The sequence below is a fragment of the Balaenoptera borealis genome, assembly GCF_965194805.1.
Source record: "Balaenoptera borealis genome assembly, chromosome: 7".
Lineage (NCBI taxonomy): Eukaryota > Metazoa > Chordata > Mammalia > Artiodactyla > Balaenopteridae > Balaenoptera > Balaenoptera borealis.
Window position 1 is genome coordinate 6,463,080 of NC_138864.1, and position 15,068 is coordinate 6,478,147.

The 15,068-nt window shown below is 56.0% G+C and overlaps 1 protein-coding gene and 1 long non-coding RNA gene across 2 annotated transcripts in view; both read right to left on the reverse strand.

Annotated features, from left to right (window-relative positions):
- Window positions 1–15,068, reverse strand: part of GRB10 (growth factor receptor bound protein 10) — a 171,141-nt gene that overhangs the window by 75,972 nt on the left and 80,101 nt on the right. Inside the window, exons 4-5 of the mRNA XM_082400525.1 lie at window positions 8,729–8,930; window positions 4,528–4,669 (exon numbers count right to left, since the gene is read on the reverse strand). Of these exons, the coding sequence (XP_082256651.1) occupies window positions 4,528–4,669; window positions 8,729–8,930 (344 nt within the window). The remainder of the gene's footprint in view (window positions 1–4,527; window positions 4,670–8,728; window positions 8,931–15,068) is intronic.
- LOC309632733 lies at window positions 815–3,523 on the reverse strand. The gene is made up of 3 exons (XR_014247038.1): window positions 1,854–3,523; window positions 1,257–1,587; window positions 815–960 (listed from the first exon to the last, which is right to left on the reverse strand). It is a non-coding gene; the product is annotated as an uncharacterized lncRNA (long non-coding RNA).

Genomic DNA, 15,068 nt, shown 5'->3' on the forward strand with positions numbered 1-15,068 from the left:
GACCACTGCCGACCACACCTGCACACTGCCACCCACACCTGAACACTCCCACCCATGCTTGCCCACTCCCGCTCACACATGCCCACACCTACCCACTCCTGCTCACTCTCACCCACATGTGCTCACTCCTAACCACACCTGCACACTCCCACCCACACCTGCCCACTACTGCTAACACCTGCACACTCCCACACACCTGCACACTCCCAACACCTGCCCACTCCCGCACACACCTGCCCACTACCAACCACAACTGCACAATCCCACCCCCACCTGCACAATCCCACCCACACTACCACACTCTCGCTCACACCCGCTCACTCTCACCCACACCTGACTACTCCTGCTTTCTCCTGCCCACACTTACCCACTCCCGAACACAACTGCACACTCCCACACACACCTGCACACTGCCACCTACCCTTGCCCACTCTCGCTTACATCTGCCCACTACTTTGCACACCTACCCACTCCTTCTCACTCTCACCCATATGTGCTCACTCCTGACAACACCTGCACACTCCCACACACACTTGCCCACTCCCGCTCACACCTGCTCACTCCCACCCACACCTGTGCACTCCCGCCCATACCTGCCCACTACCGCTCACACCTGCACACTCCCACACACACCTGCACACTCCCAACACCTGCCTACTCCCACACACACCTGTCCACTACCAAACACAACTGCACAATCCCACCCCCACCTGAACACTCCCACCCGCACTAGCCCACTCTCGCTCACACCCACTCACTCCCACCCTCACCTGATCACTCCCGAACACAACTGCACACTCCCACACAGACCTGCACACTGCCACCCACACTTGCCCACTCCTGCTTACATCTGCCCAGTCCTGTGCACACCTACCCACTCCTGCTCACTCTCACCCACACGTGCTCACTCCTGACAACACCTGCACACTCCCACACATACCTGCACACTCCTGCTCACACCTGCAAACTCCTATCCACACCTGCACACTCACACCCACACTTGCCCACTCCCACTCACTCCCGCCCACACCTGACCACTCCTGCTCTCTCCCGCTCACACCTGCCCACTCCCAGACACAACTGCACACTCCCACCCACACCTGCATACTGCTAGCCACACTTGTCCACTCCTGCTCACTCCTGCACACACCTACCCACTCCTGCTCACTCTCACCCACATGTGCTCACTCCTGACCACACCTGCACACTCCCACGCACTTGCCCACTCCCGCTCACACCTCCACTCCCACCCACACCTGCACACTCCTGCTCACAGCTGCCCCCTCCCGCTCACACCTGCCCACTCCCAAACACACCTGCACACTCACCCACACTTGCTCACTCCTCATCCTAACCACTCCCACCCACACCTGCACACTCCTGCTCACTCCCACCCACACCTGCTCACTCCTGACCACACCTGCACGCTCCCACGCACACTTGCCCACTCTTGCTCACACCTGCACACTTCCGACACCTGCCCACTACCACTCACACCTGCCAACTCCCATTCACACCTGCTCACTCCTGCTCACACCTGACCACAACTGCTCACTCCCACCCACACCTGCCCACTATTGACCACAACTGCACACTCCCACTCACATCTGCACAATCCCACCCACACTTGCCCACTCCCGCTCACACCCGCCCACTCTCGCCCACACCTGACCACTCTTGCTCACGCCCACCCACACCTGCCCACTCCCGACCACACCTGCACACTGCCAGCCACACCTATACACTCCCACACTTGCCCACTCCTGCTCACACTTGCTCACTCCTGCCCACACCTGACCACTCCTGCTCACTGTCACCCACACCTGCCCACTTCTGCTCACTCCCGCTCACACCTGACCACTCCTGCTCACTCCCGCTCACACCTGACCACTCCTGCTCACTCCCGCCCACTCCTGCTCACTCCCACCCACACCTGCCCACTCCCGCTCACACCTGCCCACCCCTGACCACACCTGCCCACTGAACAGCTGTCAACTGGTCACAGAGAAAGAAAGCCAGAGCACAGTGGAGGAGGCCTTGACTCATCTGAGGGGGATCTAGACCACTTTGGGCAACAAGGGTTCTTCCTTTCGAGTGGCTGCTTGAACCTTTCACTCTTTCCACCACCCTGACTAGTGAATACAGAGGCTTCCGAAGCCCCCCTGTGCCCAGCTCCTTCCAGAAGGCTTACACTTTTCTCTTTCCCACTTGACCTCGTCCTTCCAGTGAACGAGATGGCGTTAGGTGGGCCCCATGTGTCCAGCACACTGTGTCCATTTTTATTCCCTGTCAGAGCTCCTGACTGGACGCTGACCCCACTGCTTCCTCTGACTTTGCAGGAAGAGAAGGAAGAGCACGTTTCTCTTGCCCTCAGGTAAGTGGCACAGGAGGGGCCCCCGCTCCCATCATGGTCACTGAGACTGGGCGGGCAGCTTGAGGCTGCCAGCCATCGCTACTAGTAGCACCAACAAAACACGCAGTCAGGAGCTCAGAACCCAGTGCGGTCAAGAAACATCCCTTTGAGCCAGTTAGCAAACAACGAAGAACACCAAGTTTCTACACGTAGGGCTAAGTGTGGAACATCCTTCCTGGTCGCCGGTCCCAGAGGGCGGAGGAATCTTGGTGACAGAAACTCAGGCACCAATGCAACGTTCTTGTGGGGGAACTAACTCTGATCCCAAGTAAAACAGCAGGCAAAATCCCTGGGTTTCCTGATTCTGCTTACAGAGTTGTACAGTCCACGGGGTGGAGGCCGGTTTTCTTGCCAGCCGCTGCGAGAGCCAGATAATATTTTCATGGTCTTATTTTAGGACGGGTAATGTTGTAAACAACCTCAGTGTCCAACCCACAGACAGCTTGTCTAGACCCTTATTTGAAGCAGAAGGTCACCAGGCAGGCAGACATCCCAGACGGACTTCAGGCATGTGATGAGGGCTGTAGCCTGGCCAGCGCTGGCCGCGGAAAGGGACCCCTGACCTCACCTCTGAGTGCTGATACAGGGACGGCGCAGCCCACTTGCGAGGCATGAGGTCAGAAGGCAGCAGCTCTCGGGAGCGGGCGAGCGTCAGGAGAAACGTCTCCCTCACAAGAGTGCAGACCCCGCATGGTGCAGGGGATGGATATGCAGAGAAAGAGGATGTGTGACCTATCATGCTTGAGGACAACAAGGGTGGAAAAGTGCAGAGGAGAGTGGCTCCACCAGAAAAGGCAAAGAGGCTTCTGAAATACACTCACTGAAAAGAAAGAACATCAAGGGCTCAGGAAGACCTAGTTTAGTGGCTAAGATCAGAGGTCCCAGATCCTGGTGTCAGGTGCTGCCCAGCTCCACCACTCACACTGGTCCCCACCAGCTCCACCACCCACACTGGGACCCCCACCAGCTCCACCACCCACACCGGGACCCCCACCAGCTCCACCACTCACACCGGGACCCCCACCAGCTCCACCACCCACACCGGTCCCTACCAGCTCCACCACCCACACTGGGACCCCCACCAGCTCCACCACCCACACCGGGACCCCCACCAGCTCCACCACTCACACCGGTCCCCACCAGCTCCACCACCCACACCAGAACCCCCACCAGCTCCACCACCCACACCGGGACCCCCACCGGCTCCACCACCCACACCGGGACCCCCACCGGCTCCACCACTCACACTGGGACCCCCACCAGCTCCACCACTCACAGCTGGGCCTCAGTTTCCCAAATGCAGACTAGATGTACCATTTGTACCTCTCAGGTTTGATTTGAGAAGTAAATGTTATTTATATAAATAAACACATAAACCACATAGAATGTTGTTTTCGCCATCTTTGTTGTTGTTATTATTATTATTGTTATTGTTAGTGCCATACCCCATTGTGGAACATCACCGGGTCCCCCTCCCAAGCCTGCAGCTCACCCTGGGCCAGGCCCTGCCAGCCAGGAGGGACGGAACTGCCAGCCCACCCTTCTGACAAGGTGATGACTGGCGATTTGACCGTGGATGACTTACTGAAGCTCTGCCTGTCTCCTCCCCTGGGGACAATGTGTGTATCACAGGCACCTCGAAACTGCTGGTTTAAAAGTTGGCTGTCACCTTCTGGGTCAAGTCAAAATCCTTCTGCCCTGAGTACATCCTATTCAAAGTCAGGAATGTTACCAACCGTTCAATTACCCTCCAGTCCCGGTGCCCAGGGAAGCCCAGGTGTAATGCCTCATTGATCCAGACGAAGATGACGGTGGTGAACTAAAATTCATCTTTCAGCATCAAATGATCAGTACTATTATTTTTTTACCATTTTTATAAGACTCTTTCTATACCATATAAACATCTAAGACATCCTAAATGTTGTTCCTAAATCATTCCAAAGTGGCATTTTGGCCAGTAAAGGAAAAAGCTTTGCCAGGGAACAAGCCTGGTAGCAACAGGAGAAGAGCAAAGACCCCACAATGTCCCTCCTTTCTTCCCAGAGCCACGGGCCAGCTCGTCTGTCCTAACTCCGCCCACGAGCAGCCTGGCGTTCCAACCAGGGGTGGCTCACCTGCTTCGCAGCAGCCGGGCCAGGAGGTAAGGAGCCCGGCGTGAGCGCAGGGGGGCTCCCGGGGCCGCAGAGCTCGGGGAAGGGGTTGGGGATGGCCGGCAGAGACGACGTCCTCAACTGCTGGTCCTCCTGCTGCAGGCGCCTGCAGGAGAGACAACGCCCGTTAAAAGCTGCCGTCCGCTCAGGACCCAGGGGTCCCACGTCCAGGAATCTGCCTGGAAACCCGAGGGAGGGACTTGGATGAATGTTTGGACACCTGTGCCCACACCACACCGCTCACAACCGTCAAAAGGAGGGAGCAACCAATGGCCCACTGTCCCAGGAAAGGTGACACAATGTGGTGTAAACGTGCAGCGTGGCATCACTCAGCCTGCACGGGGAAGGGGATTCTGACACGAGCTACAGCACGGATGAACCGTGAGGACGGCACTGCAACGAGGCACCTGGGGCAACCACATCCAGAGACAGAAACAGAGTGGAGGGCCAGGGGTCGGGGACAGGGTTTCAGATGTGCAAGGTGTGCAAGTCCTGCAGATACAAGACACAGAGGAAAGAGAGGAGGGCCCTTCCTATAACCGCTGGGCCACGTGCCCAGGAGCTTACTTGGACGGTTAACAAACCCCACTCCTCCGTAACAGCCTCCTGGTGACAGAAGACCCAGGGGACGCATGAGTCCTTTGTCACACAGAGCAAAGGTGCAGCCATGCTCACCTTCAGGACCTCCCGGCCCGGGAGTACTGCTAACCAGTGACTCAGCGGAGAATGTTCTACTTTGTTTTGAGTTACCGCACAAGAGGCTGACTTTCTGGTATCCTAGCTTCACAGAAGTGCGCGACGCTTCCCTCTTTAGGAGGCAGTTTTGAGCACTTTAAAAGTCCTGTCTTTTAGGGCAGGGAAATGACTCCAGACAACAGTGTAAGGCTGGATTCCCGTCATCACACATTTGCGCAAACCACAGAACGCGCACCGGCACGAGCCAGCCCCAGTGTGAAGCAGGGGCTCTGGGTGGTAACGATGGTGCTGAGGGCCGTCGGTTACAACAAGGGCGCCGCCCCGGTGGGGGTGTTGACGGAGGGGGCTGAGCGTATGCTGAGGGGGATGGCGAGAGCATGTGGGAAACCTCTGCAGCTGCCTCTCGATTTTGCTAGGAACCCAAAACGGCTCTTAAAAATAAAATCTTAAAAAAACAAAAAAGGTGCTAATTGAAAGAGGCCAGACACAGAAGGTCACATATTATATGAATCCACTTGTCAGAAATATCCAGACCAGATCAATCCACAGCACAGAACACAGATGGACGGTGGCCAAGGGCTGTGGGGAGGGGAAAGCAGGGGGGGCCCTGCTCAGTGGGTGGGAGGTTCCTCCGGAGATGGGGATACTCGGGAACTAGACAGGGTCGGGGGGGGGGGGGCGCTGCACAGCCCTGGGAGTGTCCTTACCGCCACCCAACACACACTATGAAGTGATTCAGTCTACGCTGTGCAAATTTCATTTCAGTACATTATTTTAAACATTGAAAAACAAAGTGTTTACAGCGGTTCACAAGTATCACCCAAAGCCAAACCAAGGTATATCAGACAAAGCCGAAGAGTCCCATTCAAGAGGCCCGTGGCCAAAGGGTACTTCGCTCCACAAGAGACACGGGAGGCGGGGTCAGGGACCGGGAGGAAGGGTGGGACCGCACTCCTCCACCCATCCAGGTGCGAACACGCCCCCTTCACTGCACTCCCTCCTCCTCCTCCACCTGCCACCACCCCTCTACTCTCCAGTTTCTGCTCTGTACCTGCTCTCTTCAGACATGTGACAATCTCCGGGAAGTCCTCGGCAGGGCAGACCTGCTCCTTGGGCCCCTCACCTGGGTCTGCATCTGGGGTCCCCACTCACCAGGTATGGGCCAAGTCACCTCCCCCGGTGCCTGTTTCCTTACCTGGGAACTGAGGGTCACCACGCCCGCACCTAGTAAGGCTGCAGTGACCGTTCCATCAGCTACTACATGAGGACCCAACAGACTTATACACAGGAGGTGCTCAGCAAACACAGGAAATCCTCAGCAGACCCATTTACAAAATGAGTCTCTGGGGATCCTATATTGGTTGTCCCATTTTTTAAAATGCACCTGAAGATGAGAAACGATACGACAACGTGAGAGAATGTCGCTGAGAAGAGGCTGGGCCCGGGACCGGTGTCCGCTCTCTGGAGGGAGCGAGCCTCCTGCCCTGTGCCCATCGAACCCTGGGATTCAGTACCCGCAGCCCCTGGGCAGAGGGACAAGTACGGCCAGGACTCCAGACTCAAGGGTCCTGGACAACTAACTGGCAGGGAACCAGGCCTTCCTGCACCCCCGTCCTCTGCCTGGTCCAGCCTCGTGCACCGTCACTGCGGCTGCCACTCCATCCTCCCGGGGCCTCCCCGAGGCCACCACGGATGGGTGGCCAACACACCCCAGACCCAGAGAAGCTTGCAGGAGAAAAGAATGTCTCCCCCCAGCCTGAACTCACCAGGAGCTCAGAACACAGGGGTGACGCCCTAGGGAGCAAAGTGGCACATACACTGGAGGATGGATGTGACAAAGTGACAAAGGGCAGGACGCCGAGAAGCAGTGACCCCGGGCCACCCCGGCCGCTGCACCCCACCTGCAGACACTCGGTCCCCGCCCCCCGAGACAGAGCTGGCGACCTTGGGCAAGAGGGGCATCTGGCTGCAGAAGACATAGGATGTCGGGCTGGAAAGAAGGCTCACAGAAGTTTCCAGAAGCACAGCGAACACTCCATCCCCACAAGGAAAGGAGATTCCCAAGAAGACGCTCCAGCCCGACAGACGTCCTGGCCACAGCACACCGCACAGCCTCCGAGAAAGTCCAGGGAGGCAGCAGGTGTCAGTCACCCCCTCAACCTCCCTCACCTGAAAACCTGCCAGAGCCAACGCGGGCCCGGGGTGGGGACCACGGAGAGCTCGTCTGCTGGATTTCACAAAGGCCTCCACCAGAAGGTCTCCCATCGCCCCCATTCACAGCCACTGCCCCGACTTCTCCCACTCCCAGGCAGACAGACAGAGCCGAGGTGCCCCCAACACTCTGTCGTCCCCCCCCATATCCACAAGCTGACAAATCTCATCCACCCCCCATCCCCGGTAGGGCAGTGCCACTCTAGGCTGGTCCCTGAAACAGCTTCCAAATCCCCCCCACCCGACCCCAGGCTGCCAGAACTACCCACCGAAACCCAAAGCCAAGCCTCACTCACCTGCTCAAACCCTTCCCCCGTCTCCCCCCTTGGAGGGGCTCCCAGAGGCCTCTGGATCTGGCCCTACCTGTTGGGATCTCTCTTCTAACCCTCTCTGTGGAGGTCTGAGAGACACACAAAGCCGTGCATATTCAATGTCCACAACTGGACGAGCTTGGAGAGAAGAACACGCCGTGACCCGGCACCGCAGTCTGGCCGTAAACATCCTCCAGTGTTCCCGCCCACCCTCCTCACTTATTTACTGTTATTACTTTGTTTGTGTGCGTGTGTGTGATAAGAACACGTCACACGAGACCCGGCCCCGCAGGAAGCTCCTCAACACGCGGTTCAGGCCGCGCTGCACGGCACGCCGGCAGGCCTCGTCCACCGGGCCAATCTGACCCTCTGGACCCTCCGACCGGCCCCTCCCGTCCGGCCCCGGCCCCCCCGCAACCCGCTCCGCTCCCCGCCTCCACGCTCCTGACGCCTTCAGGCTCCTCGTGGAAGTGGAATCGCGCAGTAACTGTCCTTCTCTGTGGGTGCCATCTACTCGGCACACGGCCCACGCTGCCCAGCAATGGACGAACGGACGGAGAAAACGTGATACACACACGTGGCACATACACACATACACTCAGCCATAAAAAGGGAAGGGGGTCCGGCCACTTTCGACACCAGGGCTCATCTCCCCTGCTCACGAAATCTCTTCCCCCACCCTTCAGCCCCTGCTCACCCTGCAACACCCCGTTCAGAGGTCTGCTTCCTACAGGGAGCCCTCCTACACTCCCCGGAGCCCCTCCCTCCGGTCCTGGCCTTCCCACGGAGGCTGAGCCTCCTCCACCCGGCCGCCGGGGGAACGGGATCGGGTGTCTGAGGCCGCACGTTTCTGCCCAGCCCCTGGTCCCCAGCCGCACTCCGGGCAGCGAGGCCTGGGAGCCCCCCGTGGACGGCCGGGCCATTCGGTCGTTTGTTCCAGGGCCCACCTGACGGCGAGGATGTGCATGGGCTGGGACCGTTGCAGCCTCTGCCGCGGGGCCACCTGCCCCTGCAGGGGCCTTGCTCCGGGGGGCCGGCCGCGGGCATGCTGGCCATTGTGCAGGAGGGGCGCCGTCTCCGCGGCCGCGCACAGGCTCTCCAGGGACGCGTCCATGTCGTTCACCAGCGTCTCCAGGTCCACGTCGTCCTCTGTGCGTCGAAAGGGAGAGAAAGACAAACGTCAGCAGCAGCGAGGGGCCCCGGCCAGGTTCCAAGACTCACGCCGTCTTAAAGTACGATGTGAGGGTGGAGGGCGGTAACTGAAACAAGCACACATTTCTATGAGGAACCAACTGTGTCATCACATGTATGGATATCTGTCGATACTCCAGAAGCAATCCAGTAATGACAGCCCATCTGCCTTTCCCATCTGCACGGGAGACCCTCTCGGGGCATCTGCTGGGGTGCAGGGGGCCACGCACAGCCTGAGCCCCGACCTCAGCTGGCCAATCGCAGGGACGCAAGGAGCCCTAATGAGGCCAGTCACGGCTTCTCCCTTCCCCGAAATTCCAGAAGAGAAGCAGGGAGACAGGAAGGGAGCAGCACCAGACCCTGATCCCAGCCTCGTCTGCGAAGGCCACCAGAAGGGCCGCAACCGCGGCAGACGGGCCCCCAGGGGCTGCTGGTGAGCCCCACACCTGCGGGCCTCGGGGTGCCCGAGAGCCAGAGGGAGGCCGCCATCACACAAGAAGGCCTGAGGCCGACGCAGAGAGCGGACGACAGGGAACGCCAGAAAGAGAGGTGGGTAGCTTTACGTGTCGGTGTGGCTGAAGCCAGTCAACCATCATTCTAGATGCTTCCGTGAAGCTATTCTGAGACGAGAGTCTAAGAGAGACGAGGACAACGAGGGCCCTGGGAAGAGGGGTGGCGGCTCTTCCCAGATCTGCAGCCTGCGGCCCCGCAGACATGCACGTGGACGCACGACTGTGCGAGTCGACTCCTCCCAATTACCGCCCCAAACACACGCACACGCACATCCGGCGGGCTCGGCTCTGGAGATCCGTCCCTTTCTAACAACACGGCCGACGCGACTGAGGCTGCCTCTCACGAGTAGGTCACAGGTCACCCAATTCACAGCCCATCTGCTCCCCCGGAGCCCAGGGGACACCCAGGGAACAAACCAGAGCTCAGGGCCCAAGACAGCAAGGCCTCGCCCCACCCGAGGTGAGCGGCCCCCGAGGGGCGGGAGAGCCCCTGCTGCCCCACCCCTGCCCCTGTCCTGCGCCGGCCGGTTCGGGGCCCAAGCCCCAGTCCCGGGTCTCCACCCCTCCGGGTCTGCAGCTCTCACTGGAGCTCACAGTGGTGCCAGGCCAGCAGGTGGGCGTGAGGAATCAGTGAGTCCTCACCTGCTCTGTAACGGAGCCTGGCGCAGGGTAAACACTTGGTCGATGTTATTTATTTGCTCTGTTTCATTTATTCCTCACAAAACAATGCAGAGTGGTGCCTATTAACCTGGTTTAACAGCCAAGGAAGTCGGTCCAGGTTAGTCAAGTAACTTGCCCCAGGTCACACCAGCAGTCAGCAGGGAACCTGGAATCTGAAAACAAGTTTTGCAGCTGCCAACGTGAGCTCACCAGGTGCGCACTCCATCAGTGAGCTCACGGAACTTTCTGGAACACTGACCTCCCTGCCCCTCCCGCTCCCCCCACAAATGTCTCCGATGCCTCTGCTTTGTTCAGCCTCCCTGTCTCACGAGGCAGAAGGGCAGGAGGAGACAGAAGGAAACAAAACAGAACAACAAAAGCCAGCCTAGAAGGCACAGAAGCCGCAGGGTGCAGGGGTCGGGTCGGCGGGGGTGTTTAGGATCAGGGAGTCTCTGGTCAGGTGCGGGGGGTGGAGTGCAGGTACGGGGAGATCCAGGACGAGGCAGGAAGACCACAGAACACCCCTCTCCCAAGGCCCCTTTACCCTCCAGGCAGTGGTGCCCGAAAGAGAGGTCTGGGGAGCGTCTGGACCAGACGAGAGACGTTACAGTCTGCAGGCAGGCCCTGCGGAGGACGGACAGACAGACACACGGATGGCCCAGTGTGGGGTGGGGTGGGGGGTGGGTGGAGAAGGACAGGCGGCTGCTGAAATCGCAGCAATGAGAGTGCAGTCCCACTGGAGCCAAGGACAGAGGCCCAGGCGGGGTGGGTGGGGCAGAACCTGGGAAGAAGCGGGGTGTCTGGGGGGGGGGGTTGCACAGAGACCCCGGCACCCGGGGGAGGGCTGACGGGGGAGAAGGCAGAGCCCCGCACCTCCAGGCCTTGGGGGAAGAAGGAGCCGAAAGATGCTGCTACAGCTCAGGTTATGCGTTGTCTAGTATTAATCCCGGGGCCGGATATTAAAAGGACCAAGTGCTGAATCGATACTTCATAACTAATTACGGTGAACTCGATCATTAGTCCATCACAAGGGAGAACGTGGGAGTCAGCGGGCAGGGCTCTTTCTCAGAGTCCCGGGGGCAGGTGGGGAAGAAGAGCCAGACCCCTGCAGGGGGTCCCCCACATGCCCGCGGGCCCCTGGTCCCTGCGGGGCCGCTGGGTGCAGGTCCTCGTCCACAAACTAGGAAGCAACATCGGCAAGGAAAAAAAACCGTGGACAACGGCCACCCAAAGAGAGCCGTCGTTGAACAGGAGAGAGCTCGCCTAGTCATCTGACGAGGAAAAGTATGAGTTGTACCAGAGTTCCCAGGTCGGAGCTTCGGGAAAGTTCTAGCATGTGTCCATCGTGAAGGCCACTCGCCTCCTTTACTCACGTGTGGCTGATCTGTAATCGCTGCTTAAGTAAAACTCTGTAAAACAATAAGTCCACGTGCCACCCTCCCTCACCCTAGTAACAACTCAGTATTTCCATCTAAATGGACCATCTAAGAATCAACAGGAGGAAACACCAAGTCCACTGGAATTAAGGAGTTGGCCTTGGCTGTAGACAAGTGGCCTTGGTGTGGACAGGCGGCCTTGGCGTGGACGGGCGGCCAAGGGAGCACAACGGGGGTCCGATGGTGCTTCACCAGCGGCGTCTCCTACTTGATGAACATGCGGAGGAAGCCCAGCAGAACGCAAAGGCCACTGTCTTCCTGGCTTTCTCCCGGCTTTAGAAATCAAACAGGAATAGCGTTCTCGCTCTCTGACAGATTTCAGCCAAGACAATAAAAGGTCCTATCCCTCAGGTGGATTCTCCTTCGAGTCACTTCTTCCCTACGCATTTCTGAAAGCCCTTGGCTGTGCCCACGGCGGCAGGCCTCTGTGTCTCCTGTCCTTTTCTTTCTGTTCCTTCTCCCGCCAGCCAGGTCCTTCCTGGGCCACCCCGTGCTGCACTCAGGTCACTGTGCTTTCAGGAACGCGGAGTGATTCTGACGTCATTCCAAGTAAATATAAAGGCAAATTGGACGTAAGCTGGTAAATGTAAAGGTAAAAAAGGTGTAGGTGCAATGCACGCCCTAAAGTGCTTTAACTCTCCTCTGAGGTGGGTTATTGATAAAACCACTTTCCACGCTAATACATTTAATGGTGAATCTGTTAGAGCCAGGTGAGTCATTTAACATTCACTTGGTAGGTTAGAATTTTCATAAATCAACTACAACCACTATATTGGCATGTTTCAAACCTGCCTATTTTCCACAGCCCTTAGAGCAAGAATAGAGACTAAAACATCCTAATCTAGGACAAACTTTAAAAATTTCCTGTGGGGTCAGTTAGCATTTTGTCTGTTTAGATAATAACATCACTTAGCGTTGTCTGATTCTACTTAAACTTTGTTAAATTCTAATAAAGACTGATAATTAAATTTTCCTAACAAGGGTTTTAAAGGGTTGATTCTAAGGAGGACGCTTCTCCTCCTTAGTAAAAAAAAATTACTACACTGAGATTTTGCTGGAATGACATTCAGTTCTTCCGAATGTCCCACGAGCCAGTCCACCGTGGAGCAAGGGCCCTGCGTCTCTCCTACACGTGGGGGCGTCTGCACGAGTGCACGTGGACTGGTGCTCACCCACGTGAGGAAGCCTTCCCGCAGCGTCGTGCAAGTGGCAGAATCAAACACCAGGGCGTTAACAAAGCAGAGGCTTCTGGAAAGGACTGTTAAGATGAAGTGTCTACAGCTGCTACCTTGAGGCCAAAGTATCTGCCGTGAGCCGGTACCTCTAAAAGGAGTCCTGCAAGGCGGAAGGGACACAATTCTATACGTGACGTTCCACTCCATACGGATTTGGGAGGGTATATTTACTGGACAAATGTAGGTCAAACAACATGGTTGTAAATCGAGTTATGAATAGTTATTTTCCTTCCTTAAATAACCCAGTCCTAAGCTGGCCAGAGACTTTTGTCCCAAACGTCTGAGTCGATCATCGGATCCCCAGATCACAGGTGTATCTGGTCTCACTGTCATCTTTAGCAAAGGAGGCTCGCTGAGGTCTAAAATGAGTACAAATTCGGTGAAACACATTCATGTTTGGATTATTCCGGGAGAATGTCTTCCAGAAGCCAAGCCAGCAAGAGGGCAGGCTGCAGGCAGAGAGGAGAGAGTGAGTCACAGGAGGACCTGCCTGGCACTGCCTCCTGCCACCCCCCGAACCCCACTCGCTCCACTGCCCCCTGCTTGGTTCACAGCGCCCTCTAGTGGCTTCTTTAATTAGATAGTAAAGATGACACTGGATCCGCTTTATGAAATTATTTTGGCACCTTAAAGAAATGCTACTTGCACCACGTGTGCGCCAGATGCATTCTTCCTGTCCTTTCTTTACGGACCCACGGAAGCCTCTCCCCCGTCTCCCCCCATTTTCACATATGAGGCGCACGCTGAAGTAACAGAGAGCTGGCAGGGCAGGGCACCGACTTCCTTACAAGGTTCAAACCCTAGAGGGTGATAAAGAAAATATAAAAAAAATAGATGGCATTTGTAAGGCTGGGGTAAGAGAAGAAGTATATATTTTCATCTTCCTCCAGGGTTCCTGGCACACAGCTCCTAAAATCCTTGTAATTTCCTAACTGATACGAGTTAAGGGGAGCATCTTTGTTATAATATCTGGCCCTTTTCTGTTGTTGTTCCTGAAATAGCTCCCGAGCTACTAGTAAAGGTGAAAGAAGTGTGTTTTGTTAATCATAACAAGCCCCTTTCGACTAGGTCTGAATTTATGGGAATGAGGTGACTTCTGCAAAGCCCCCAGATAAGCACTTGATAGAGACTGGCTGCCAGGGGAACCAGCTGTGTGATTAGAGGCTGGGACTTTTAGCCCCACCCCTGAGCTCCAGGGAGGCCAACCGCAAATAGCCAATGATTTCATCAATCATGCCTGTGTGATGAAGCCTCTATAAAAACCCTACAAGACTGGGCCTTGAGAGCTTCCAGGGCGGTGAGCAGGTGCGGGTGCTGGGAGGGTGACCCACAGGGCAGGAAGCTCCGCCCCGCCTCCCCGGGTACCTTGCCCTCTGCATCTCTTCATCTGGCTGTTCCTGAGTTGTACCCTTGACGACAAACTGGTAAACTAGTGAGTAAACCGTCTTGCTGAGTTCTGTGGGCTGCTCCAATAAATGATCAAACCAGGTACATAGCATCAGAATTGAACTAAATTGTAGGACAGCCAGCTGGGGTGGGAGAATGACTTGGAGTAATTCTAAGAACAAAAGTATTCAGGGAGTTTTCTTGACAGCACAAGACCTGAAAATTCCCCAGCACATGTGCAAAGGCCAAAGTTCTCACACATTTCTACCTAGACAGGAACTAAAGGCCCAGCCTGCAAAAGCACTTTCAACCTAAACCATGTTCCCCGGGCAAGCTTTTTTCGTTGACCTCTAAGCAGTTAAAACCTTGTACAAATATAACTCAACATGCTACTGATATACCTTTTTGCACACCAATTCATCTTCAATCCTCATGTATTCTAGTCACGTGTATTTAATTTTTAGTATGTAGAGGTGCTTGGACATAAGTAAGCAGAATAAGAAAATGAAGTATTACACCATTAGAGTAGTCTTTTCTGTTCTGATTCATGATATTTAAAGATATTCAGCCAATATAAAAGCAAATCACCTAACCCCAACTCCAAATAAAAATACAAATGCAACTCCCAAATCCTGTCATTAAACAAACAAACAAACACACAAAACCAATGCTTTATTTCAGTGGTTACTTGGGCAGGCAGGACATAAAAACCCTCAGAATTAGTCTGTCTGGCATATGCACAGAAATACATACACAGCATTGGAGAGATTCACAACTCCTGATGTTTTCCATGTTTACAAGAGAAACGTTTTCCCAACATGCGGGAAAACTGGCGTCCTTTCCTGTCTACCACCACAGACAACAGTA